The sequence below is a fragment of the Aspergillus candidus genome (genome assembly GCF_002847045.1).
Source record: "Aspergillus candidus strain CBS 102.13 unplaced genomic scaffold BDW47scaffold_3, whole genome shotgun sequence".
NCBI lineage: Eukaryota > Fungi > Ascomycota > Eurotiomycetes > Eurotiales > Aspergillaceae > Aspergillus > Aspergillus candidus.
In genome coordinates this window covers 164944-186595 of record NW_020194008.1, presented here as the reverse complement: position 1 = coordinate 186595, position 21652 = coordinate 164944, and the positions used below count along the sequence as shown (strand labels likewise).

At 58.5% G+C, this 21652-nt stretch overlaps 8 protein-coding genes across 8 annotated transcripts; 4 read left to right on the top strand and 4 right to left on the bottom strand.

Annotated features, from left to right (window-relative positions):
• The first annotated feature begins 90 nt into the window (after nt 1-90).
• Nucleotides 91-2504, top strand: BDW47DRAFT_132279 (putative ABC transporter). Its single transcript, XM_024817517.1, has one exon. It carries the CDS (start codon nt 151-153, stop codon nt 2401-2403), a length of 2253 nt encoding a protein of 750 aa, XP_024675776.1. The 5' UTR covers nt 91-150; the 3' UTR covers nt 2404-2504.
• Nucleotides 2505-2698: 194 nt separating this feature from the next.
• Nucleotides 2699-5329, top strand: acuM (gluconeogenesis transcription factor RDS2). The gene is made up of 8 exons (XM_024818964.1): nt 2699-2717; nt 2781-3168; nt 3272-3294; nt 3384-3401; nt 3560-3857; nt 3946-4703; nt 4765-4964; nt 5057-5329. The coding sequence occupies exons 2-8, from the start codon at nt 2955-2957 to the stop codon at nt 5106-5108; spliced, it is 1563 nt and encodes a 520-aa protein (XP_024675775.1). The 5' UTR covers nt 2699-2717; nt 2781-2954; the 3' UTR covers nt 5109-5329.
• Nucleotides 5330-5906: 577 nt separating this feature from the next.
• BDW47DRAFT_115045 (C-1-tetrahydrofolate synthase) lies at nt 5907-8955 on the bottom strand (the record flags this gene model as incomplete). The annotated part of the gene is made up of 4 exons (XM_024814752.1): nt 5907-8543; nt 8608-8645; nt 8711-8731; nt 8832-8955. The coding sequence occupies 4 exons, from the start codon at nt 8953-8955 to the stop codon at nt 5907-5909; spliced, it is 2820 nt and encodes a 939-aa protein (XP_024675774.1).
• Nucleotides 8956-9591: 636 nt separating this feature from the next.
• BDW47DRAFT_122214 (putative mitochondrial translation release factor (RF-1)) lies at nt 9592-11006 on the top strand (the record flags this gene model as incomplete). The annotated part of the gene is made up of 3 exons (XM_024815801.1): nt 9592-9682; nt 9752-9918; nt 10011-11006. 3 exons carry the CDS (start codon nt 9592-9594, stop codon nt 11004-11006), a joined length of 1254 nt encoding a protein of 417 aa, XP_024675773.1.
• A 147-nt stretch (nt 11007-11153) lies between these two features.
• BDW47DRAFT_98530 (RsfS/YbeB/iojap family protein) lies at nt 11154-13337 on the bottom strand. Its single transcript, XM_024820656.1, has one exon. It carries the CDS (start codon nt 13305-13307, stop codon nt 11304-11306), a length of 2004 nt encoding a protein of 667 aa, XP_024675772.1. The 5' UTR covers nt 13308-13337; the 3' UTR covers nt 11154-11303.
• A 1091-nt stretch (nt 13338-14428) lies between these two features.
• BDW47DRAFT_122212 (uncharacterized protein) lies at nt 14429-15085 on the top strand (the record flags this gene model as incomplete). Its single annotated transcript, XM_024815800.1, has 2 exons — nt 14429-14956; nt 15035-15085. 2 exons carry the CDS (start codon nt 14429-14431, stop codon nt 15083-15085), a joined length of 579 nt encoding a protein of 192 aa, XP_024675771.1.
• Nucleotides 15086-15825: 740 nt separating this feature from the next.
• On the bottom strand, nt 15826-17766 carry BDW47DRAFT_98527 (uncharacterized protein). The gene is made up of 6 exons (XM_024820655.1): nt 17275-17766; nt 17188-17207; nt 17089-17125; nt 16960-17027; nt 16409-16884; nt 15826-16330 (listed from the first exon to the last, which is right to left on the bottom strand). Exons 1-6 carry the CDS (start codon nt 17462-17464, stop codon nt 15985-15987), a joined length of 1137 nt encoding a protein of 378 aa, XP_024675770.1. The 5' UTR covers nt 17465-17766; the 3' UTR covers nt 15826-15984.
• Nucleotides 17767-18918: 1152 nt separating this feature from the next.
• BDW47DRAFT_98525 (amino acid transporter) lies at nt 18919-21437 on the bottom strand. The gene is made up of 5 exons (XM_024820654.1): nt 19986-21437; nt 19846-19926; nt 19412-19787; nt 19023-19325; nt 18919-18969 (listed from the first exon to the last, which is right to left on the bottom strand). Exons 1-4 carry the CDS (start codon nt 20883-20885, stop codon nt 19285-19287), a joined length of 1398 nt encoding a protein of 465 aa, XP_024675769.1. The 5' UTR covers nt 20886-21437; the 3' UTR covers nt 18919-18969; nt 19023-19284.
• Nucleotides 21438-21652: the final 215 nt, after the last annotated feature.

The following is a 21652-nucleotide window of genomic DNA, read 5'->3' as shown; positions in this document are numbered from 1 at the left end:
CCTGTTTGCCCTGATTGTCCAATCTTGCGCGCCTCAGGAAGGCATCGTGCTTCGGCCCATCATTTTCATTGCTTGTCGATGTCGCCTCAATTTGCTTCCTCAACTCCAATCTTACGTCTTCGTCTCCCCTTTCCCCAATAACATCCCTACATGGTCCTACCATCACCATGGCTTCGGCCGCGGATCGTGCGACTGCCCTTTCGATCGCTCCGCGCCCGATCAACTCGTCTCGTCTCGTCCGTCGCGCCGCCGTTGATTCGCATTGACAAGGGAACGTTTTATGATCGATACCCCACGCCCGACGATGCGGAGAAGGAAGTGAACCCACCGCTGTTTCCCGACTTCAGCTTTACACTACCCTCCGGACCCACGCCAGAAACAGGGACACCGCAACACTGGGCGGTGATCGGATCGGCCGCACGAACGCCACTGTTGAATATCCTCCGCGGCCAATACGTCTGTCTACCGCCCACCGCCCGGACCTACCCCTACCTCCAAACCGACGAGATCGCCAAAAAGGATCCCCGGCTGCAGTTTGTGGGGAACGCCGTCCGATACGTGGGCTTCAGTGGCGAAGGATCACAGGCCTCGGGGGGCACCCGCGGGGCATACCTGAGTGCGCGCTATGAGAGTCTGCGCGAGGAGACAGATTGGACCGTGCGCCAGTACCTCCGGGGTCAAATGTCGCTGAACCCGCTGGAAGGGGAGGAGGAAGGCACCGTCCACGACGACGGCCTCCTTCGCCGCGTGGTCGGGGACCTGCGTCTGGACCCGTTGATGGACATGCCCGTCGCCAACCTGAGCAACGGCCAGACCCGGCGAGCCCGCATCGCCAAGGCCCTCCTGAGCAGACCTGAGCTGCTCCTGCTCGACGATCCCTTCATGGGTCTCGACCCGGCCACCGTCCGGAGTATCTCGGGCCTGCTGCAACATCTCGCCGACAAGGCCGATCCCCGGATGATCCTGGCGCTCCGGCCCCAGGATCCCGTGCCCGACTGGATCACCCACCTGATGGTGGTGGGCCATGCGGACCGGGTCCTGCTCCAGGCTCCCCGATCCGACGCGGCACGGATGTTCCAGGTGTGGCGGCAAGAATTGACGCCCGGGCGGAAGAACGCGCCGTCCGCGGCGGAAGACGACGATCCGATAGCCGTGGAGGCGCGGAAGGCACTGGAGGCCGGTCTCATAGATCGGCAGACGCTGTGGGACCTGGACTTGGTCTCCGAGGAACCCATCCACGTGCCACTAGTGGCCTCGCGCGGCGGAGAGCCGTTGATCGAGATGGACGGGGTGCGAGTACAGTACGGGGACAAGGCGGTGTTGGGGGATTGGAAACAGCCGGTGCAGGGGGAAGAGAAGGATGGTCTTCACTGGACCGTCCGCCGAGGCCAGCGCTGGGCGATTCTGGGCGCGAACGGGTCGGGCAAGACGACCCTGCTCTCGCTGATCACCTCGGACCACCCCCAGGCCTACGCGCTACCCATCAAGGTCTTCGGCCGATCGCGGCTGCCCGAACCGGGCCAGCCGGGCCTGTCACTGTTCGAGCTGCAGTCGCGGCTCGGCCACTCATCGCCCGAGATCCACGCTACCTTCCCGCGCCACCTCTCGATCCGCGCGGCGATCGAGTCGGCCTTTGCCGAGACGATCCTCTCCAAGCCGCGACTAGACCACGAGCGGGACCTGGACGTGAGCGCCGTGCTGCGCTACTTCAAGGGGGAGCTCGATCCGCACGCCGCCGTCACCCTGGGCCGTAAGCCGCCCATCATCCCGCCGGACTACCAGCATTTCCCGCGGATCGGAAACGTTCGCACGACCCACTACTCCCCCGTGGACTACGACGTCGAGTACGCCGACGAGGTCACGTTCGGAGAACTCAGCACGGCGCAGCAGCGCGTGGTGCTGTTCCTCCGCGCCCTGATCCACAAGCCCGACATCATCATCCTCGACGAGGCCTTCTCGGGCATGCCATCGTCGCTCCGGGACAAGTGCATCCACTTTCTCGAGGTGGGCGAGCTGGGGCGCCGCCGCCACTCCACCGTGACCCGCCGCACCAGCCGCAGCGAGGCCTGGCTGCATGGGGTCAGCCTGCCCGAGCCCGCCATCCGCCACCACGGGCTGTCGGACCAGCAGGCTCTGGTCCTGATCAGCCACACGCGCGAGGAGGTCCCGGACTGCGTGCGACACTTCATGCGACTCCCGTCCACGCCCGCGGACGGGACTGAGGTCGACTTCCGGGTCGGCATCTTGAAGTCGGGCAGCAGCCTGAACCAGGCGCACTTCTGGGACGTGGCGTGGTCTCCGGCCGAGGAGTTTGAGCAACGGACGCGACGCGCGCATCGACGCATGGACGAGACGGCCTATCCGGACGAGGACGAACGGATCTACCAGTGGTCTATCTTTTAGACGGCCGTGTTTTGCTTCTAGGATTTTGCATCTACGAGGGGTTCTCAGCGTTGTACATGAGACATGATATTCGATACTTAGAGATTTCTATACATCTGCTTGCTCTTGGTCCCTGTATATAACGTTCAAGATGTATCGTGATAGTCCACTGTAGAAAACATCAACCGGCCAACCTCGGCATTCAGGCCGCACATGGGGCAGCGGCAACGCTAAACCCGATCGGGCCAAAGCCGGGCGGGGAATCCTGGAATTCTTCGGATGTTTCTCTTTGGCTTCATCTTTCTTGACTCCACCCTCTCGGTCTGTCTCTCCCCGTACGTTGCTCCCGTTCTCTTCGTATTCCGACCTCCAGGTCTGTCTGACCCAGCTTGTCACAGCACTGTCTCTCCCGCGCTTGGTCGCATGCTCTCGCGCGTGGCTCCCACTCAATGCATCATCTACTTGCTCCCTCGTGAATAAATGCCTGCCCTTGGCCGTGAACCGTATCGTCTTCTCTAGTGCCTCTCCCTAGACTTTGCCACTTTCGACTCGTCACCGCGCGACTACCCGATATGTCTGAGGAATCCGCCGCGCAATCCGGGACCGGCCCGGATCGCCCGTCCAGCCACAATGGAACCTTCGTGGAGGACGTCTCCCCCGGTGGGGTGGACGCGGAGTCGAAGAATGCTGGTGCCAGAGATCAGGCGCCGTCGCAGTCGCAATCGGGCTCCAGTGTATCTGCGGTCGCCCACAGTAGCCCGAAGAAACGTCGCAAGGTGAATCATGGTAAGTCCGCCACCCCGGGGAAACGGGCCCGCGGGCCCTTGCAGCACCGTCGCGGTCCCGTCGCGTCCATGTTGTCTGACCTCTTGTCGTGTCCTCCTTGCAGCATGTGTCTATTGTCGGCGCTCGGTAAGCCTATCGTCCTCCCCGCGCTCCTCGGGAAAAATACTCCTTGATGGCCTGATTTGCTGACGTTCCACCCTGTCAACGTGGCACAGCATATGACTTGCGACTCGGTACGACTCTCCTGGAACAATTTCCCCTTTCCCTTTGCTCTATTGTTCCCCCTCTCTCACCCCGCATCCCGTGTGGGTGACACCAGTGGCCCAATGGGCGGGGGTGGGGATTGGCAGTGGTGAACAGATCGCTAACGTTGGGCCGGGACGCACTGCAGGAACGTCCCTGTACGAGATGTATAAAGCGCAATATCGGTCACCTCTGCCATGACGAACAGCGCGAACCGTCGAAGCCCGCCCGCAGTGAACCAGACCATTCCGCCACCGAGGACGACACCGCTGCGTCTACCCGGTTCGGCAACGGCCTCCCCACCATGTCTCGCAACGTGGACGTCTCCGATGCTGCTGGTCAGCAGATGCTCCCCGAGGGCATACCTCCGGCGTCGGTCAACTCGGTGCAGCCGGGCGAAATTCTCCCGTCGGGCAACCAAGGCCTTGTGCCCAACAACCAGTCGGGTAAGGCCTTCCTCCGTTCCGTGCCGTGTTGGCAGACGTGTTTCAGTCATCGCGGGGACGGATGGACTGACAGATTGATCCTCTCTAGTGCTTGGTTACAACGAATGGGTTGGGAACCAGAGTCAATTCCAGGACATGCACTCCTTCCATCCGTCCTACCTCTTCAACGCCCCCGAGGTCACCAACGAATACAACCTGCTGGGGGACTTCCTGAGCAACAGCCTGCTTGACGACGGGGCCATGTTCCCCAACGACGATCTCCACGGCGTCTACTCCGACCCCTCGCTTATCAACTCCGTGAACAACCTCCGCGGCGGCCAGAACGCCGCCCTCCTCCACCACGCCCAGCCGCCGCAGGTCGCCCTGAACCCGCAGTCCGCGGGCGACGGCATCCCGGGCCCCAGCGCCACCGTCGGCAACGACAAGGCGCGCGAGACTTACTACCTGACGGCCGCGGACCCCTCGGGCTCCGACCCGCCCGAGGAGCGCATGAACAAGCTCCTCAAAGCCAAGTACGACGCCGGCCTCTTGCGGCCCTTCAACTACGTCAAGGGGTACGCGCGCCTGAACCAGTACATGGAGAAGCACATGCAGCCGTCGTCGCGCCAGAAGATCTTGCGCCAGCTCGACAAGTTCCGCCCCAAGTTTCGCGAGCGCATGCACAGTCTCACCGATATTGAGCTCATCCTCGTGGAGATGTGGTTCGAGCGCAGTCTGATGGAGTACGATCGCGTCTTCGCTAGTATGGCCATCCCCGCCTGCTGCTGGCGCCGTACCGGCGAGATCTTCCGTGCCAACAAGGAGATGGCCGAATTGATCGGCGTCCCCATTGGCAATTTACGAGACGTACAATCCCCTTTTGTCTTGATCCCTCCCTGTCTCAAGGTACAATGCTAATCGATAACAGGGCAATCTCGCCATCCACGAAATTATCGTCGAAGATCAACTCGTCAGCTACTGGGAGAAATTCGGCGCCATTGCCTTCGACAATACTCAAAAGGCCATGCTCACCAGCTGTACCCTCAAGAATCCCTCCTCCACGACGAATTCTGCCGACGGCATTCCCTGCTGTTTTTCTTTTACCATCCGCAGAGACACCCACAATATGTAAGGTCTTCTCTTTCTCTCCCCTGATCCCTTCCTTTCAATACCACCACCCAGTAGAAGATCAATCCATTCTAACAAACATGTCCACACAGCCCCTCCCTCATCATCGGGAATTTCCTCCCCACGCAACGCAAAAACAACTGATTCACCCTTCCCCTTTAAACCCGCGTGATTGATTCTAGTTCTGTGCCCGGCGCACGGGGCTCTCTTGTGTTTTGTCATATCTTACTATATTCTATTCTGTACTGCTGTGTTTACCATCGTCATTCATCTCCTTTTGTATGTCTGGTTTGGCAGAGGCCGCTTTGCTGTAGCCCGTCATTGAATAGTACACTGTACATGTTTACTACCCGGGTACCTTACCCAGGTACCAGGTAGTTGGCTTAATCTATCTAGACCCACAATATACCCGTACTACGCGATGGTATATACCCCGACAAGGCCCTGTAATGTAATATCTTATCTACCTTACGAGATTGGATGAATAGTCATAGATGAGATATTGTCTCCGAGACTGTCCCACGGACATCATGTAGAATTTGAATGGAAATGGATTTATGTATATACCAAGAAAAGAACCCTAGTCCTCCCACACTCCAGATGACCCTGCGGAGTCTTCTGCACTCCAGAGGCGCATCATGCAATAATCCCCCCGACGGTCGTAGCTTCGCGAGCGTGTTGAAAATGTATCGCCCCCCACAACAAAATAAGTACCATGCTCTTCCGGTTGCCGCGCGCCGCCCATGTATATGTTGAAATTACCTACCTGTCCGAGGACATAACCCTGAACCACCAATGAAGAAACCGATAACCCCACGAAGATCAAAGAAAATACGAGATAAAACGGGGAGGAAAAGGAAAAAAAAAGGGGGAGAGGGAAGGATGATGCGCATCGACAGAAGATAGGTGTCTGGAGCAGGGAGGGGTATCAGCGAGGTCGGTCTAGAACAGACCGTCGATCTCGCCGGTCTCGGGGTCAATGTCGACGTTCAGATACCCCGGCGCTGTGGGCAGACCCGGGATGGTCTGGATGTCGGCCGCGAGCGCGTAGAGATAGCCACCGCCGACGGCCAGGCGCACGTCGCGGATGGGCACGGTGAACCCGGTCGGGGCGCCCTTGAGAGCCGCATCGTGGCTGAGCGAGTACTGCGTCTTGGCGATGCAGATGGGCAGGTTGGCAAAGCCCTGGGCGGTGTAGGCGTCGACCTTCTGCTGGGCCAGCTCGCTGAACTCGACAGCGGCGGCGCCGTACATTTCCTTGCCGATGCGCTCGATGCGCTCCTGGATCGAGCCGTTGAGGTCGTACAGCAGGCGGAAGTTTTTGGGCTTGGAGCTGGCCGCCAGGACGCCCTTGGCCAGGTCGACGGCGCCAGCGCCGCCGTCGGCCCAGTGGTTGGCAGCGATGGCGTCCTCGGCGCCCGCGGCGATAGCCTCCTCGCGGATGACCGCGATCTCGGCCTCGGTGTCGCTGGCCATGCGGTTGATGGCGACGACGACGGGGATGCCGTACTGGCGGGCGTTGGAGATGTGCTTGCGCAGGTTGACGCAGCCGGCGCGCAGCACGTCGACGTTCTCGGTGCGGTAGACCTCCGGCAGCGGGGCACCGGGGCTGATCTCGGGCCCGCCGCCGTGCACCTTGAGGGCGCGCACGGTGGCGACGATGACGACGGTGTCGGGTTCCAGGCCGGAGGCGCGGCACTTGATGTTGAAGAACCGCTCACCGCCCATGGTGAAGTCGAAGCCGGCCTCGGTGACGACGAAGCCGGTCTTGGCGTCGTGGTCCTCGTCGGGCTCGGTACCGGCCAGCTTGAGGGCCAGCTTGTCGGCGATGACGGAGCTGGCGCCGATGCTGATGTTGGCGAAGGGGCCCGCGTGGACGAGGACGGGCGTACCCTCAAGACTCTGCATCAGGTTGGGCTTGATCGAATCCCGCATCAGCGCGGCCAGGGCGCCGCCGGCGCCGATGTCGTCGCAGGTGACGGGCTCGCCGCGGCGCGAGGTGGCGACGACCATGCGGCCGAGGCGCTCGCGCATGTCCGCCAGGCTAGTGCTGAGGGCCAAGATGGCCATGCACTCACTGGCGACGGAGATGTCGAAGCCGGTCTCGCGGGACAGGCCGCGCTCGGTGGGGGCCTGGCCGACGGTGACGCCGCGCAGATGGCGGTCGTTCACGTCGAGGACGCGGCGCCAGGTGATGGTGTCGGGGTCGATGTCGAGGCGGGCGAAGTGGTTGATCTCCTCCGGGGTCAGCTCGTCCGGGTTCGTCTTGGTGATGCCCAGCTTGTTCAGGCGGCGGAACATGATGGGCTTGAACTGGCGGACGCCGTCCTTGGCGGGAACCAGGCGGCGGTAGAGCGGGCCGTCCTTCTGGGTGGCCTCGTGGAACATGCGGGTCTCGATGGCAGCGGCCAGCAGGTTGTTGGCGGCGGTGATGGCGTGGATGTCACCCGTCAGATGCAGGTTGAACTCGTCCATGGGGATGACCTGGGAGTAGCCGCCACCGGCGGCGCCGCCCTTGATGCCGAAGGTGGGGCCCTGGCTGGGCTGGCGCACATTGGCGAAGACGATACGGTTGAGGTGGGCACCGATAGCCTGGGTCAGGCCCAGAGTGGTAGTGGACTTGCCCTCGCCGAGCGGGGTCGGGGTGATGCCGCAGACGAGGACATAGCGGCCGTTGCGGCGGTGGGCCAGGCGGTCAAGCACGCCGAGGCTGATCTTGGCCTTGGTGTGGCCGTAGGGCTCAAGCTCGTGCGGAGCGATACCGACCTCGGCGGCCAGGTCGGTAATCTCCTTGGGGTACTGGGCGCGGGAGATGGCGATGTCGGAGGGGACGGGCCGCTGCAGGCGGATGGGCAGCGGGGTGATCTGGCGGTCGCGCTGACGCTCAAAGTAGGCCTTGGCGGCGTTAACGACGTTCTGCATCAGCATGGCGACGGTCATGGGGCCGACACCGCCGGGGACGGGGGTGATCTGCGAGGCGACCTGGACGGCGGAGTCGAACTCAACGTCGCCGACGAGGCGCTGGCCGGACTTCTTGGAGGCGTCGGGCTTGTAGTTGATGCCGACGTCGATGACGACGGCGCCGGGCTTGAGCCACTCGCCCTTGACGAACTCGGTCTTGCCGATGGCGGCGACGACGATGTCGGCGGAGCGGACGATGCGGTCAACGTTGGGGGTCTTGGAGTGGCAGAGGGTGACGGTGGCATCGGCGTTCTTCAGAAGGTAGCTGACGGGGCTGCCGACGATATCACTGCGGCCCAGGACGACGGCCTCCTTGCCGGAGGGATCGACGCCGCTGACGCGCAGAAGCTCCATGACAGCCTGGGGCGTGCAGGGGACGAAGAGCGGCCGCCCGCCGCGCTTGGACAGCTCCCCGATGTTGACGGCGCCGAAGCCATCGACGTCCTTCTCGTCCGCGACGGCGGAGGTGACGGTGTGCTCGGAGAGGTGCTGGGGGAGCGGCAACTGAACGAGGATGCCGTGCACGGAGGGGTCATTGTTGGCCTTGGTGATCTCCTGGAGCAGCTCAGGCTGGGCAACGGTGTCGGGGAAGCCGACGATCTTGCAGTGGATATTGGCCTGACATCCGACCTGGTCAACACAAAGTCCATTATCACGCGGGAAGGGTTCGATCACCACCTACCTCCTCAGCGGCCTTCAACTTCATGCGGACATAGGTGCCTACAGGGATTTCGGATCAGTCACTCGTCCGAGATCGGTTCACGCGACCATTTGGCGGTACCCACTGGAGTCTGAACGGCTCCCCACTATAGACGGGTTAGTGCGATTCCTCTCTGGTTCATTTTTTTCCCCTTCATTTTATTCCCTGGGAGTTTCCCGCGGGAAACGTGGGGAAGAGACACACACCTTGGAAGATGACCAAACTGGGCTGGAAACGAGGATTGGCATTCTGCAGCTGCTCAATCTCAGTCTTGAGATTCTCCCGAATGCCCTTGGCGATCTGCGTGCCGTCGATCTTGGCGCCGACCATGGCTGCAGCGGCGTGAAAGACAGGGGGACGGAGGGATGGAGCGGAGGAAGCGGCGGAGGGGGAGGAAGCCGAAAAGAATGAAGCGGAAAACCCAACGGGGGAGGCGGAATACGACTTGACAGCAGTGGAAGAAAAAGGAGGAAGAAAGGAAGAGGAGGAAAGAGAAAGAGGAGAGAGAAGAGGGGGAGGGGTGGAATTGGAGAGCGTGAGGGGATAGCGGGGTCGTCGGGGAATGCAGGATAGAACGTGATACGAGGCGCGTCGGAGAGATGGAGGGCGCATCAAGAAGGGAAACCGAACCACACCAACGGATCCTCGGTTGCAACAGTGCTGATCTGCAACAGACAGGATAAGGGACCGACAAGGGACGACAGAAAGAGTTTAAGAGAGCGAGAGAAGTGGAGATGATGGAAGAAGAAGAGAAATTGACGCGGTTTGAGTGGAGGAAAACGCAGGTCACGGGTGGGTCACATGGGGCCACGTGTAGCTGAGTCAGCGTGCATATCTTGATGTGCATAAGTCAGCTGACACACCGCTCGGCAGTATTTTCCATCTCATGATCGGCTTCAGCTTCATCTTCTCCGCTCAGGAACTCATTGCGTGTCGCCTGTGGTGCTCCCTCTCTGATCCCACATCATGTTCAAGCTGCCCGGGATCTGCGCGCGTGGTCTGATTCGAGCGACCCGGATCCCCCGTCGGAGTCCTTGGGTTCGGAGTGTCACCACCGGTAGGGAATCCACGCGATCGCGATCAAAGAAGAAAGACACGAGGAGAAAAGCTGATGGATGATCTGCAGAGGCTGCACTCTCTCCAGCCCTCTTGACCCGAGCACGGGTCTTGAACGCCGAACACATCTCCCTCTCCGCCCAATTGACCGATGCCTTCGATACCAAGATAGCCAAGCGAGTCGGGGAATTGACCCCGATCGCACAGGCCGTGAAGGAATGGGATGAAATCCAGAATGTGTGTGGTTGTCATATGGAAGGAGTGGTTCCAAAGAAGGGACCCAAAAGGAGGGAGAATTGGAGAAATGAGGGCTAATCATATGTGGCCAGTCCATGGTCGAACTCCGATCCCTACTCGATGACCCCGAGACCGACGTCGAATTACGACCACTAGCCCTCGAGGACCTCGAGAGTAGCCAGGCCTCCCTCCCGTCCATCGTCGACAAGCTCAAGCAAGCCCTCATCCCCCGACACCCCTTCGCCACCTTCCCGTGTCTCATCGAGATCCGCCCCGGCGCGGGCGGCGACGAAGCCGGTCTATTCGCCGTCGAAGTCCTCCGCATGTATGTGGCCTACTGCACGCGGCGAGGCCTCCGTGCCACCATCATCAAGCAGGACGTGGAGGACGGCACAGCCGAGGATCGCATGAGCGAGGGTGTGATCGAGGTCGAGGCCGACGGGGCCTACGACATACTGCGGACCGAGTCGGGCGTGCACCGCGTGCAGCGCGTGCCCGCCACCGAGTCCAAGGGCCGCACCCACACCAGCGCCGTCAGCGTCATGGTGCTGCCCAGTTTCCCCGAATCCGACGCCACCGCCCTCGGCTTCGACGACCCCAACAGCGACTACTACATCGACCCGCAGGAGGTCAAGTCCGAGAAGATGCGCGCCGGCGGCGCCGGCGGCCAGCACGTCAACAAGACCGAGTCGGCCATCCGCCTCACCCATCTCCCCACGGGCCTCTCCGTTTCCATGCAGGATTCGCGCTCCCAACACGCCAACCGCAAGAAGGCCTGGCAGCTGCTGCGCGCCAAGCTGGCCGAGCGCCGCCAAGAGGCCCGCGAGCAGGAGACCGTCGCCCTCCGCCGCGGCGCCATGGGCGGCGTCGCCCGCATGGGTCGCGGCGACAAGATCCGCACCTACAACTACAGTCAGAGCCGCTGCACTGACCACCGCAGCGGCATCACCCTCCACGACCTGCACGGCGTGCTCGAAGGGGGCGACGGTCTCGACACAATTATGGACAGCGTCCGCAACTGGATGGTCGAGCAGGAGATTCAGGCCTTGGCCGCGGAGGAAACGGCCAAACTCAAGAACCAGAAATAAGCGCGAATTCCTTTTGATTCTTGAGCTGTGTATTTCTACATTTGCATTTCGTACATATACCATAGATGATTTGACAATATTACCGCATGAGACATGAGTTGTAAAATTTATCACTATATATACCAACGGCCCACGTGTCAATGGATCGCCTTGTCACGATAGAATGTACACGATGTTGAGGATATCAATCAATGGAACAAAATTAATCACGATACACCACACCGATAATACCAAAACGCCATATACATACAAACCCCCATCAATTTGAAAAACCCAGACAGCGCAACCCACAACAGACTAGCGAGACAACCCCTCCCGGCATGCGGCCCACAGAGGCACAAATCCCCCCCTGACACCCTCGGCTTCGCGGTCACGAATCGCTGGGTCCACCAGGAGGATACAGCGCACGAGGTGCTCCGCCACAGGCCCCTGCACCGGCACGGGCGGCGTTTCCCGGCCCATCATGGGCGCCCACGTGGTGACGACGTCGCGCGCACGCCGCACGTCCCCGAGGTCCGCGTGCAGCTGGAACAGCATCGCGTAATCGGCCGGCGGGTGTGGGCGGCCCTGGAGAGCGGTTCGGCGCCACAGCGTCCAGAACCGGTCAAAGTCGCCGTTGCGGAACAGGGTGGCCATGAAGGGGCGGGCCTCGTCGGGGTGGAAGGGACGATCGATGGCGCCGGCCAGCCAAGAGAGAATTTGGCTGCCGAGGGTGGGGTCTCCGTGGTGCGGATCGAGGGATTCGTGGGCGGGTAAGGTGGCGGCGTGGTACAGCGGGTTGAGAATGTTTAGATTGAGGAGATCCGTCCCACGAAGACTGAGATGGTTGAAAACGACGAGGGCCAGCTCCCGGTCGACGAGAGGCAACCACCCTGGAGACTCGGCTGCGGCATCGGCGGTAGGCCGCGAAGTCAGCAACGCCGAGGCCACCTGGAGGCCCAGATTGTCGGACACCCGATAGCCCACGGCGCTGCACTCCTTGAACGCGTCGCAGAGGCTCTCCTTGCTATAAGCGGGGTGTCTCCTGGCGATGGCGATGCAGGACAGCTCCATCCGGGCGAGGGCGGCCTCTTCCTCGGAGCGTTTCGCCAATTGACCGTGGAACAGCTGCAGAAACAGGGTTGAGCTCCGATCCGCCGGGCCATCGCCCAATTCCCATAGAGCCTTCTCGTCAGGTAACCGGGACAGATGACCCAGCAACGACTCGGCCGACATGCCTGCTGTGGCCCTGGCCCCCGCCATTCCCGCGTTCACCGGCATTTTGGGCGGGACATGGCCAACGGTTGGGTCCTGGTGAAGGGACCGGATGCTGCGACTGCTGTGGATCCGTCGGATTTGTTCAAAGGGAAGATTTACCGGCGACCTGGGAATGGAAAAATTTTCACAGTCAGAGGACAACGGCTGTGTCGGATGGAAAGCACGAGAACGAACATTTGGGGACGGTGCATCAGGCTGTTCCTGAGAGGCTCGCAATTGTTGGCGCTCGGCCCGGTCCAGCGTGGACTGCCACAGACCGTCCAAATCGGTCTCGGCTCTCTTTTCCTCCGTAAAGATCTGGACCACCACTCGAGTGCCCGCTGCGACGCTGCCAAACCCCTCGAAGTTGGGGTCTGGGGTCTCCGGGGCGGGGGCCTTCTCGACCACCCCGGCGTTGACACAGATCCATCCCGTGGTGATCCCGTCGTCTTTCTCGTCGAACGTGGCTCCCGACCGGGTGGCCACCCGGGCGCGACGGGCTTTGCGGCGGAGCTTGATCTTGAGCTCATTCCGACCCAACAGACCGTCCGCGTACGGGGTGAGCTTGTAGTTAGTTCGCAGCCAGCGACACAGTCGATCCGCCGACACGTTCAGGTGCTTGACGCTACGGGCGGTGCCAATCACCATGATGACATTCGCCCCCAGCGCCGCGGGGGTCTCCAGGCCCCGTAGATCAAAGAGCTTCAATTCATCCAGACCGAGATCCTTGAAGGTATAATCCAGCAGCACCGGGAGGATCTGGGGCGGGTCCTCCGGCAGCTCCGGGAGCTTATCGCGGGACGCGACCTGTTCCGGTTCCAACGGGAGTCCTTCTTCCTGCAGATACCACGGGATATGCGTCGACGGAGCTTCCGATTCTCCCGCCGCATTCTCCTCCTTTACTCGGGTCGCATGCGTCGAGGGGTTCGCCGGTCGTTCCAACTGCGTCCGATGGGCTGTGGAGACCAGGGACCGGCCAGCGGAGCGGGGGAGGGAGATTCTGGACGAGGCAGCAAGGCCGTCAAAGCGAGCCCACGGGGCCCTACGAAGGAAGACCCGATGCATGATGGCAAGAAATCACGTTGTGTAGATGGTTGAAGAATACCTATCAGAAGAAGAAGAAGCGAAGAAGTGAAGATATCAAGATCGTCGGAAATGCTGATGGATGGGGGAACAAACAGGACAAACCAAACACCTCGGCCCTTCGTTGTTCCAGATCACGTGCTTTGCTACGTTGTTTGGTCACTTTGTTTCTTTTGTTTACTTTGCTCACTTTGTCCCTTTGTTCCCTTTGTCTCTCGGTCTGGGCTTCGATGAAGATCACGGTCGTTCATTCACGATGTCTCATCTCTGTTGGTGGATCGGGAGCTTTGCCGTCAGGAGATCACCACGTTGTACCGCTCGGGCCAGACCTTGGTCATTACCTTGGCGCTCCGTCAGCGACAGTATCGGGTCGATGGTAATGAACGGACCACCTAACGTAGTCTCAAGCACTGGAAAGCTGTGAAGTATCAACGCCCGATGCAGCCACATCCAGAGCCTAAGTTGCGTATCGCAACGGGTAACGCGTCGCCTGAAGGACCAATATCGGGTGTTGGCGAGATCCTCCTAGTCCTGCAGGCAGAGAAACTCGACCGCGGCCTTGGTACGCTACACAGGGTCCGGTCCAGGTCCAGTCTTGGACGGAGGCGTCGGAGTGACCGAAACCCGAGCGACAAACAGAGGGAGCGCCTCGACATGAGCATGCTATCTCGGGAGCGTCTAGATCAACGAGGGATTTCTTGATTCCGAAGATGGATTATGGATCAATGGCTGACCGGGGCAGTGAAAGAAGTGACCAACCTTTGTCCTCCGGTCTTTGTTTAAAAGGGCTGGTGTCACACGAGGCAGGGTTTCGATTGCCAGCGACGAATAGAGCCCCTGGGAATGCCCGTGCAACGATGATAGTACATTGTATGGGGCTTTATTTCAAAGAAAGGTGCACCCGAGGAAGGTTCCTTTATATCTCGACAATACCCCGGGTCGTCCGTCATGGGGCGTGTTGGCGGATTTGTCCCCTATAAAAATACCCAGCACCCAGGTCGAGAGAGACCAATTTAAACCGTTGGAGCCCAAGTCTTACGACCTATCTCTCCCCTCCTACTCGGTCTGTAGTGGACCATCCAAATCGTTCCACATCTGTCTCCATGGGCCGCTCGTTTCTCTGCCGCGTCATGGACTTGCTCCTGCCCGCGTGCCCTGAGTACGATTACTCCGCCCTGTCACACTCCTCTCGGCCGCACTCCTCTCGGCCACGTTCTTCTCGGCGACGCTCCTCTAGGTCACGCTCCCATCGGTGGCCAGAGTATGAATATGAGTCCTTCCCGCCTCTGACCCGGCGAGAGCAACTCAGGCACGCCAGGCAGAAGCCACGCCCGAAGACTGTCCAGTGGGGAACGGTCACGGTCATCGAAGACGAGCCGCAGGGACGATCCCCCCAAGGCACGCGACGCGGCCGCGAGCCGGATGCAGGTACTCCCCCCTCCCGTTATCTCCGGCGGATTCGGAAGAGTTCTACGCGGCTCGACCAGGAGATGTATCTTATTAATATGAGGCGCATGGTCAAACTGGCGGAGTGGCGCCTCGACCTCAGTCATCGTTGTTTCGACGAGGGACTGGGGGAATATTTCCTTGACCAAATCTTCAGACTCGAAGAGCTTTACATGCGTCAAGAGGTCCAGTCGAGGAATCCTCCATCTCGACGACACCAAACAGAGTCAAGGAAGGGATGGTGGGGTGCTGATATTCACTAGCTGCCAATACCTGGCTTGTTCCCATCGCTTCTTGTTGCAACCCTCCGCTAGAGCCGTAGCCATACCAGGTTCAGACCAGATACGATGTCCATGTACTGTTCATGCTGTCCATGTTATGGTTGCGTTCGCTTGGAATTCGGCGTTTGTCAGTACATTGACTGTACCTCCACTGTACCAATATCCGACATAGAACGTCTGCTTAACAATGAGATTCTGGTGTACCATGCACCAGAGTGGTCAAGATGCACTAGCCAAGTCATGATAAATGCGATCCAACTATGGTACAATTTATCGTAATAATCATAGTTTGAAGTAGGAGAATAGTCTGACTCTGACAGTCACTGCCAGCACCGGGAGAGCCTGAGGCACCGCATCCACCTAATCCAGCTCCGACAATTCCTTCTCTCTCTCTTCCTCTCTTCCTCTCTTCCCCTTTTCCTCTCTATTTCAACCACTCTCTCCCAACTCCAGACTGATGGCGGGACCTGTGACTAGCACACACCGATACTACTATCAAACTAGTCGATGTTCATGGTACGGCCCTCATGTAGTCATCCACACCTTCATGCAACGCAACGGTACGAACATGGACTTCATCGACCACACGCCCGGTCCTGACATCGGTGAACTCTCCCCTCGAGAAATTCTCTTCTAGAATACACATGCTTTGTTCTGCATCCTTGAATCATCGGGCGTGGATTGAGGAGAAATTACGTGACGTGGTGGGTCTCAAGCTCGGATATACGTGGAACGTGTGCGCTCTTAGAAAGATGGAGTGCTCCACAATTCATCGTGTGGATTCAGCGCGAGGTACGTCTGCATTAGAAAATAGATTAAGGTCATCATCGATATGGATTATTATATACATATGGAAAACACGCCCATCCCTCAAACCATACCCATGTACCCAAACATATGCACTGGCGTGACAGAAATAGAAAGCAAGCAGTCTATTTCACAAATTCATAACTCTGTGACACGGTCACATCTTTATGGATGACCGGCCGATCGGCCATCCCCTTCTGCGACGATTCGCTGGGCGCCCACGTGCTGTCGTGGTCGGCGCCCTGCGCCGTCGAAATCAGATGGGCCTGGTCGGTATGCGGGTTCCCAACGTACGAGAAGCTGTCCGCGCGGCTCCGCTTCTGCGTCGAGATCTTCTGCCAGTGGTCCAGCTCGTGGGAGCGCAGGTAGCTGTTCTTGGCGTCCTGGCTGCTCTTGTTCTTGACGGTGGCGAAGAGTGCGCTCATGGCTGGGAGACAGGCGCAAATGAGTCCGATGCCGGCTTCGGCGTTTCTATTGTTTGACGTGGGTTAATTTTCTCTTCCAAACAGAATTCATCCAGCGGAAAAGGGAAGTGAGGGGAGCACATACGCAGTCAACACCGCTCGAATCCAGAAGTACGTTACATCCGGCGTCTGGCCTTCATCCACCATGATCTGCAGTCGCCAAATACTAAATGCCGTGGCCAGACCACCAGCCCCGAGCATGCCAATAACGCGCAGCTTCTTAACGACGGTCATGTTCAATGACCACAGCATGGGAATGGGCAGGACCAGAATCCACAGGTCGCTGATCATACTGATTGCCGAGTCGGCGATGATCACCTTCTGCTGGTCGATACAAGTGCCGCCGTTGTCTGTACCGAGCCAGTACGCCGACACAGGGCGGCAAAAGAACACCTTGATGAAGAGTGCTGGAACGTAGTAGCACACCAGAATCGCTAGACTGATGTAAATGATGAGGACCTTCTTGCGGTCGGGGGCGAAGATGCGCAGCATGACTGACAGAAGGGCCAGTTTAACTGTGAAAACCATCGGGACATAAATGATGGTGGTGGCATAGGAGGCCTATGGGGGGTTTATCCGTCAGGAAGCTGGCCAGGTGCAATGCAATAGTGGCGTGCGGAGGCAGGGCGGCCATACCTTTTGGAAGCTGATGAAGCTGCTCTTCGGAACGTCCCAGCCATGATATCCTCCGCCATGCTTGTTGACTGTTGTCTGTCAGATCTGCGTTGTGTCCTGGCGGAACGATTCCAGAAAAGAGATACGTACGCACGAGCATACAGGCACAGAAACCCGTAAACATGGCCTGCGAGACTGGACGTTAGCATTCCCTCACATGGCGTCGTTCAATCGTTCCGGGTGAAATACCCATCCAGCAAAGGTTGCATCTGTGAGCAAGTGGCAGTCAGTATTGTGCGTGATCTCTCAGACAGTACAACCTCATATGAGACTTACAGTCTTCTAAGTTGAGGCTCCGGTGCAAGTGTATGCGGACGAGCGCACGGATGATCACCACCACCGTGGTGACCACTAGACACAGGATCTGGGTGACCTTATTCACCGTGTGCAAGGCATCGTGCGGATGCTCAAAGTTGGAGGTGATTCCCGGTGGCGGCGGAATCACCGGTTCTATGTGTTGGACCATATCCCAATCAAGCAATTGGTGGGCTCAAAGGATCAAGAGTATAAAAAGGTTTTGTGCGAGAGGTCTGTTCTGAGGGCACGCGCTTGGGATGGGATATAAAAAAGCTTAAACCCGAAGAAGTCGTACAGTGTCAAGGGAAAAACCTAGAAAAAAAAACGAGAGACACCCCCGATTTCTATCCTATGTCCCGAACCATGGGGTCGAATTTTTCCACAGGAACCAGGGGATGCCAGGAGAGAAAGGGATCATCTGCTGACGAAACCGGAAAATTCGAGTAGCACTGAAGAACAAGGGACTGGTTCCTGACGGGCCGGGAATGATGGCAATCATTATCAAACAGACGTTTGTCACGTAACGGCCCCTCGGTAAGAACCTACTACGCTGTCTGTGAAATCGCTAACCCACCAGATCGGCGGGTCCGCAGCCCGTCAGGATGCGCTAGATCCATCGCGCCATTTAGCGGAAAAGCCGATTGTCTGGGAGGGGACTAGGATGATAAGGACCCCTGTCAGCCTCGAGTCAGAGCACGTTCTCGGGTTGCTTGCGGACGGCCGACCCCCCGCTTGTCTGGGTAAGCATTAGCAAGCCGGCAAACCACTCGATCCCCTGGCTTTTGAGAGGTCCTGAACTCTTCCAACACATCATGGAGGGTCTTTTTTTCTTCTTCTTCGTCACGCTCCCAAGTGCACGTCCCGATCGAGGGCTTGAAGTCTGGACCCAGAGTCTTCCCCGGAGTGTTCCAGGATGGAGGGTCGAAGACGAGTTTGCCACCGACTCCAAGAAGAGCACTGAGGAACACAATAGTGAAAAAGTCAATTTCGTGGGTCCTGGGTAAGGGAATGTGGCCCCTGTTCCAGGAGACCAAAACGAATCTATCGATAATCTTACATCAGGAGGGGGCGATGTTGCGTCGAGCGGAAGTTGGCCCGACCATGTCCCAGAGCAACCCGCTTCCGTCGAATGGGGAGGAAACTGAGCCCGGCGCGACGGGTCCACAGCCGATCATTGGGTATGGTGGGATGCGGGATATTCCCGATGTTTATAATGCATGGTCTGATGTGCAAGGATTGAGTACTGCTGAGGGTCTCGACCGTCGGAGCCCAGTGCCATCATCTCGTCCCCACAGGGTCATCGTACCGAGACCGACGAAGATTCATTCTTGTTCCGCTTCTTCATTCAACTTGACGACAGCAATATATTGGCGAGTTCCGACCACCACAGCTCTTCCTCAACCTTTGAGAAGCCTTGACCAATGGTTAGTTGGCGCCGATGGTTGCAACTAGTCTCGGTTAGGAGGTTGACGTTAGCGAGTTTTAGGTTAAGGGCCGCGCGGGACGGCTGCCGCGGGTGGGGCGGAGTGGGGCGGGATACAGGCTTGGCAGTACCTGATTTGTCCAGGTATCAACCCTCCTTTACGACATGCTTTCACTAGCCTTCGGCCCATCAGCCCAGGACTGGCATCCATGCCAGACATATGAAGATTGAGATTAAAATTGTCTCACAAGGTGAATCATTACTAAACTATTATCACAAAGGGGCTAGTATTAATATACAGTAGCAGACTATCTGGTACATACTTAAATGGGTCGTGGAGACCACTGGGCCGTCTCCAACACCCAAGGAGTGACGGTGCAGAGGGCGCCATGGGAAGAAAGAAGAAGAAAAAAAGATCAGAATATTAAGAAACGGCTAAAAGAGTGAAGAACACCGAGGGCACATCCGTCATGAACCCCGCACGCCTAGAAGCCCAAAATTCATCGGTTTTTTATCAATTACCTCGCCGGTCATTCTAGGGTCCCTGCTCCCCAATTATCATCTCTCTACGAGGAGTTGGAGTTGTCGGCACAGCTGAATGCAGAGCCTGGAATAAAGTCAGCAAGTTTCCTTACGTTTTTTTGGGGGCCCTTTGTCTTTGTTTTGCATAAACGACTCGCAGATGAGACATACCGATTTGGCCCGTCGCGTAGGCGGCCTTGATCTGCATGACCACACCATATGTGGCACCGACGAGGAAGAATAGACCCAGCAGCACCATCCCCACGTGTAGCACGTAGATGATCTTCTGCAGCAGCGTGCCCCTCTTGTAGTCTCCGTGGTCGTACAGCCACAGCCAACCGGGAAGCGCCATCGCCAGCGGGGCGAAGCACACGGAGCCCACCAGCGCGATCAGGAAGGTAAAGATGGGGATGGCCGAGGCCAACACGAAGGCCAGCGCGCCCATGACGAAAGTCGTCGACAGCCAGGTGCCCCAATGCACGAGCGAGTTGCTCTGCAGGTGGGGCGAACCGGCGAGGAGTCGCACGAAAACGTATTTGGCGCCGACCTAGATGATCCACAGTCAGAGGGAATCCACAAACTATCACCAGATTTGGGGAACATACGTGCAAGTACACCGTGGCGCTGACGATCAATCCCAGCAATCCGACACCGTACGACACCATCTTGACGGTTTGCCCGGCACTCTACAGTTCAGTTAGCTCTATGTCTTACAGCAAGAAAGAAGTAAACGGGGGGGACGCACTCCCAGCGAGGGACTGGCAAGGTACTGGCCGCACCAGCGGTACACGACCAAGCTAAAGGCCAAATAGGAAGCGTTGACCAAAAGCATGCAGAGATACAGCGGCTTCTTGTAATCCTTGGGGTTGCGCATCTCGGAGATGACGGGCAGGAAGGCACTGGTACCGGCGGACGAGACGAAGATGGTGCTGGAGGCGACCATGCCGGCCGCGAAGCCGGGGTTGTTGATGGCGTAGTAACCCAGATCGAAATCGCCCGTCTGGGGGGCCGCTGCGGGACGGTCGACAGTGGTGACTCCGATGACGACAATCAGGACAGCGATGTAGATCGACAGGAACCCGGCGTAGGTCAGCCAGCCGACGTGCTGGAGCTTGCGGATCGAGGCCGTAGCGATGGTCACCACGGTGGCAATGAGCGACCACCACACGGTACAGGCGGCGTGGTGCGAGAGCGCATTCAGCGCCGTCGACACACCAATGATGCCACTGCCCGTCACCAGGATGTAGGCGATGATGAAGAGCAAACCGGTCACCTCCTTGGCCACGACGCCACCAACCACGCCGGCCATGTCGGCCACCGAGTGGCAGCTGGGATGGCGGGCACGGAAGTCACCCAAGATGGTGAAGGCATACGTGTTGAAGCAACCCCAGGCGACGATGCTCAGCGAGCCTCCCACGGCACCCAGCGCGGCCAGCGACTCGGGCAGGGACAGCACACCCGTGGCAAAGAGAATCTTGGTGAAAATGATACCGGCATTGAACCAGCCGACCTTACGGAAGTCGACTCCGGAGTCGGTCTGCTTGAACACCTCCTCTTGCTCCCCGAAGGTGGTACTGGTCGGGCTGCCGCTGGACGGCTCAATGTCCGAGCCCACATGGGCCTCAGCCTCTTGCTTTTCCTGCATGACGGATGAGGTTCGTGGGTGGGGGTTGAAGGAGAGTGGAGGGATTAGAGGGACAAGGGACGGATCTCGATGACAGACAAAACCTTGAAAGGATTCTGCTAGCAATCGACAAGACTTGGGGATTTAACACATCCCAGGGTAAATCTTTTTTTCCCCCTCTTATTTTTCTCTCTGCTTCCTCTGCCAGAACGAGTGGAGACCAAGGTAGGGGATGGGAGAGGTCGGTTGGGACTACAAGGTACTAGACGCTGTTTTGAGACCCGGGAGGGGCTGGCAAGCTCCCACTTTTAATGGTCTTACTCTGGATCTTACTTTGCCCTGGCTGCCAGTCATGAAACAGCCCTTGTGCTTGCTTATTGGACGACGACTCAACGCCAAACAGGCCGATCATCGACAGGAATGAATCCCTGATCACTTGTGGCGATGCAGGGTTTTTTCCCCCAGCAATTGTCCCCTGAGGCCTCTCACACCATTCGAATATGACAGCAGTCAGGGAAACATGACAGCATCCCTGTCGGATCAAGACCCTCCGATCATCGACGGCAGATGATGATTGCACATCCCCGTTGCCCAGAATCACCTCGCAGAAAGGGGAGGGTGGAGAGTTTTAATGTCAATAATTCATGCGATCGTCTCTTGCCGCAATTGGGAGGGGCGAGAAATTAGGGTTACAGAGGTCACGCCATCCCCATCTCCTATCAAAATCACCATGAATGACCACCCACAACCCCCAAAAATTGGGGTCAATGAGGCAGATCATTTCGTTC

Excerpts from the sequence above, each read along its gene's own strand:
- BDW47DRAFT_132279 (XM_024817517.1), top strand. The coding sequence starts at position 151 with ATGGTCCTACCATCACCATGGCTTCGGCCGCGGATCGTGCGACTGCCC.
- BDW47DRAFT_98527 (XM_024820655.1), bottom strand. The coding sequence starts at position 17,464 with ATGGTCCAACACATAGAACCGGTGATTCCGCCGCCACCGGGAATCACC. Across the intron at positions 17,126-17,187 it reads ATGCAACCTTTGCTGGATGG|GCCATGTTTACGGGTTTCTG; the intron begins GTATTTCACCCG and ends CCAGTCTCGCAG. Across the intron at positions 16,331-16,408 it reads ATTCGAGCGGTGTTGACTGC|AAACGCCGAAGCCGGCATCG; the intron begins GTATGTGCTCCC and ends GTCAAACAATAG.
- BDW47DRAFT_98530 (XM_024820656.1), bottom strand. The coding sequence starts at position 13,307 with ATGCATCGGGTCTTCCTTCGTAGGGCCCCGTGGGCTCGCTTTGACGGC.
- BDW47DRAFT_98525 (XM_024820654.1), bottom strand. The coding sequence starts at position 20,885 with ATGCAGGAAAAGCAAGAGGCTGAGGCCCATGTGGGCTCGGACATTGAG. Across the intron at positions 19,927-19,985 it reads TTGCCAGTCCCTCGCTGGGA|AGTGCCGGGCAAACCGTCAA; the intron begins GTGCGTCCCCCC and ends ACTGAACTGTAG. Across the intron at positions 19,788-19,845 it reads GCGCCACGGTGTACTTGCAC|GTCGGCGCCAAATACGTTTT; the intron begins GTATGTTCCCCA and ends TGGATCATCTAG.
- acuM (XM_024818964.1), top strand. The coding sequence starts at position 2,955 with ATGTCTGAGGAATCCGCCGCGCAATCCGGGACCGGCCCGGATCGCCCG. Across the intron at positions 3,858-3,945 it reads TGTGCCCAACAACCAGTCGG|TGCTTGGTTACAACGAATGG; the intron begins GTAAGGCCTTCC and ends GATCCTCTCTAG. Across the intron at positions 4,965-5,056 it reads CGCAGAGACACCCACAATAT|CCCCTCCCTCATCATCGGGA; the intron begins GTAAGGTCTTCT and ends ATGTCCACACAG.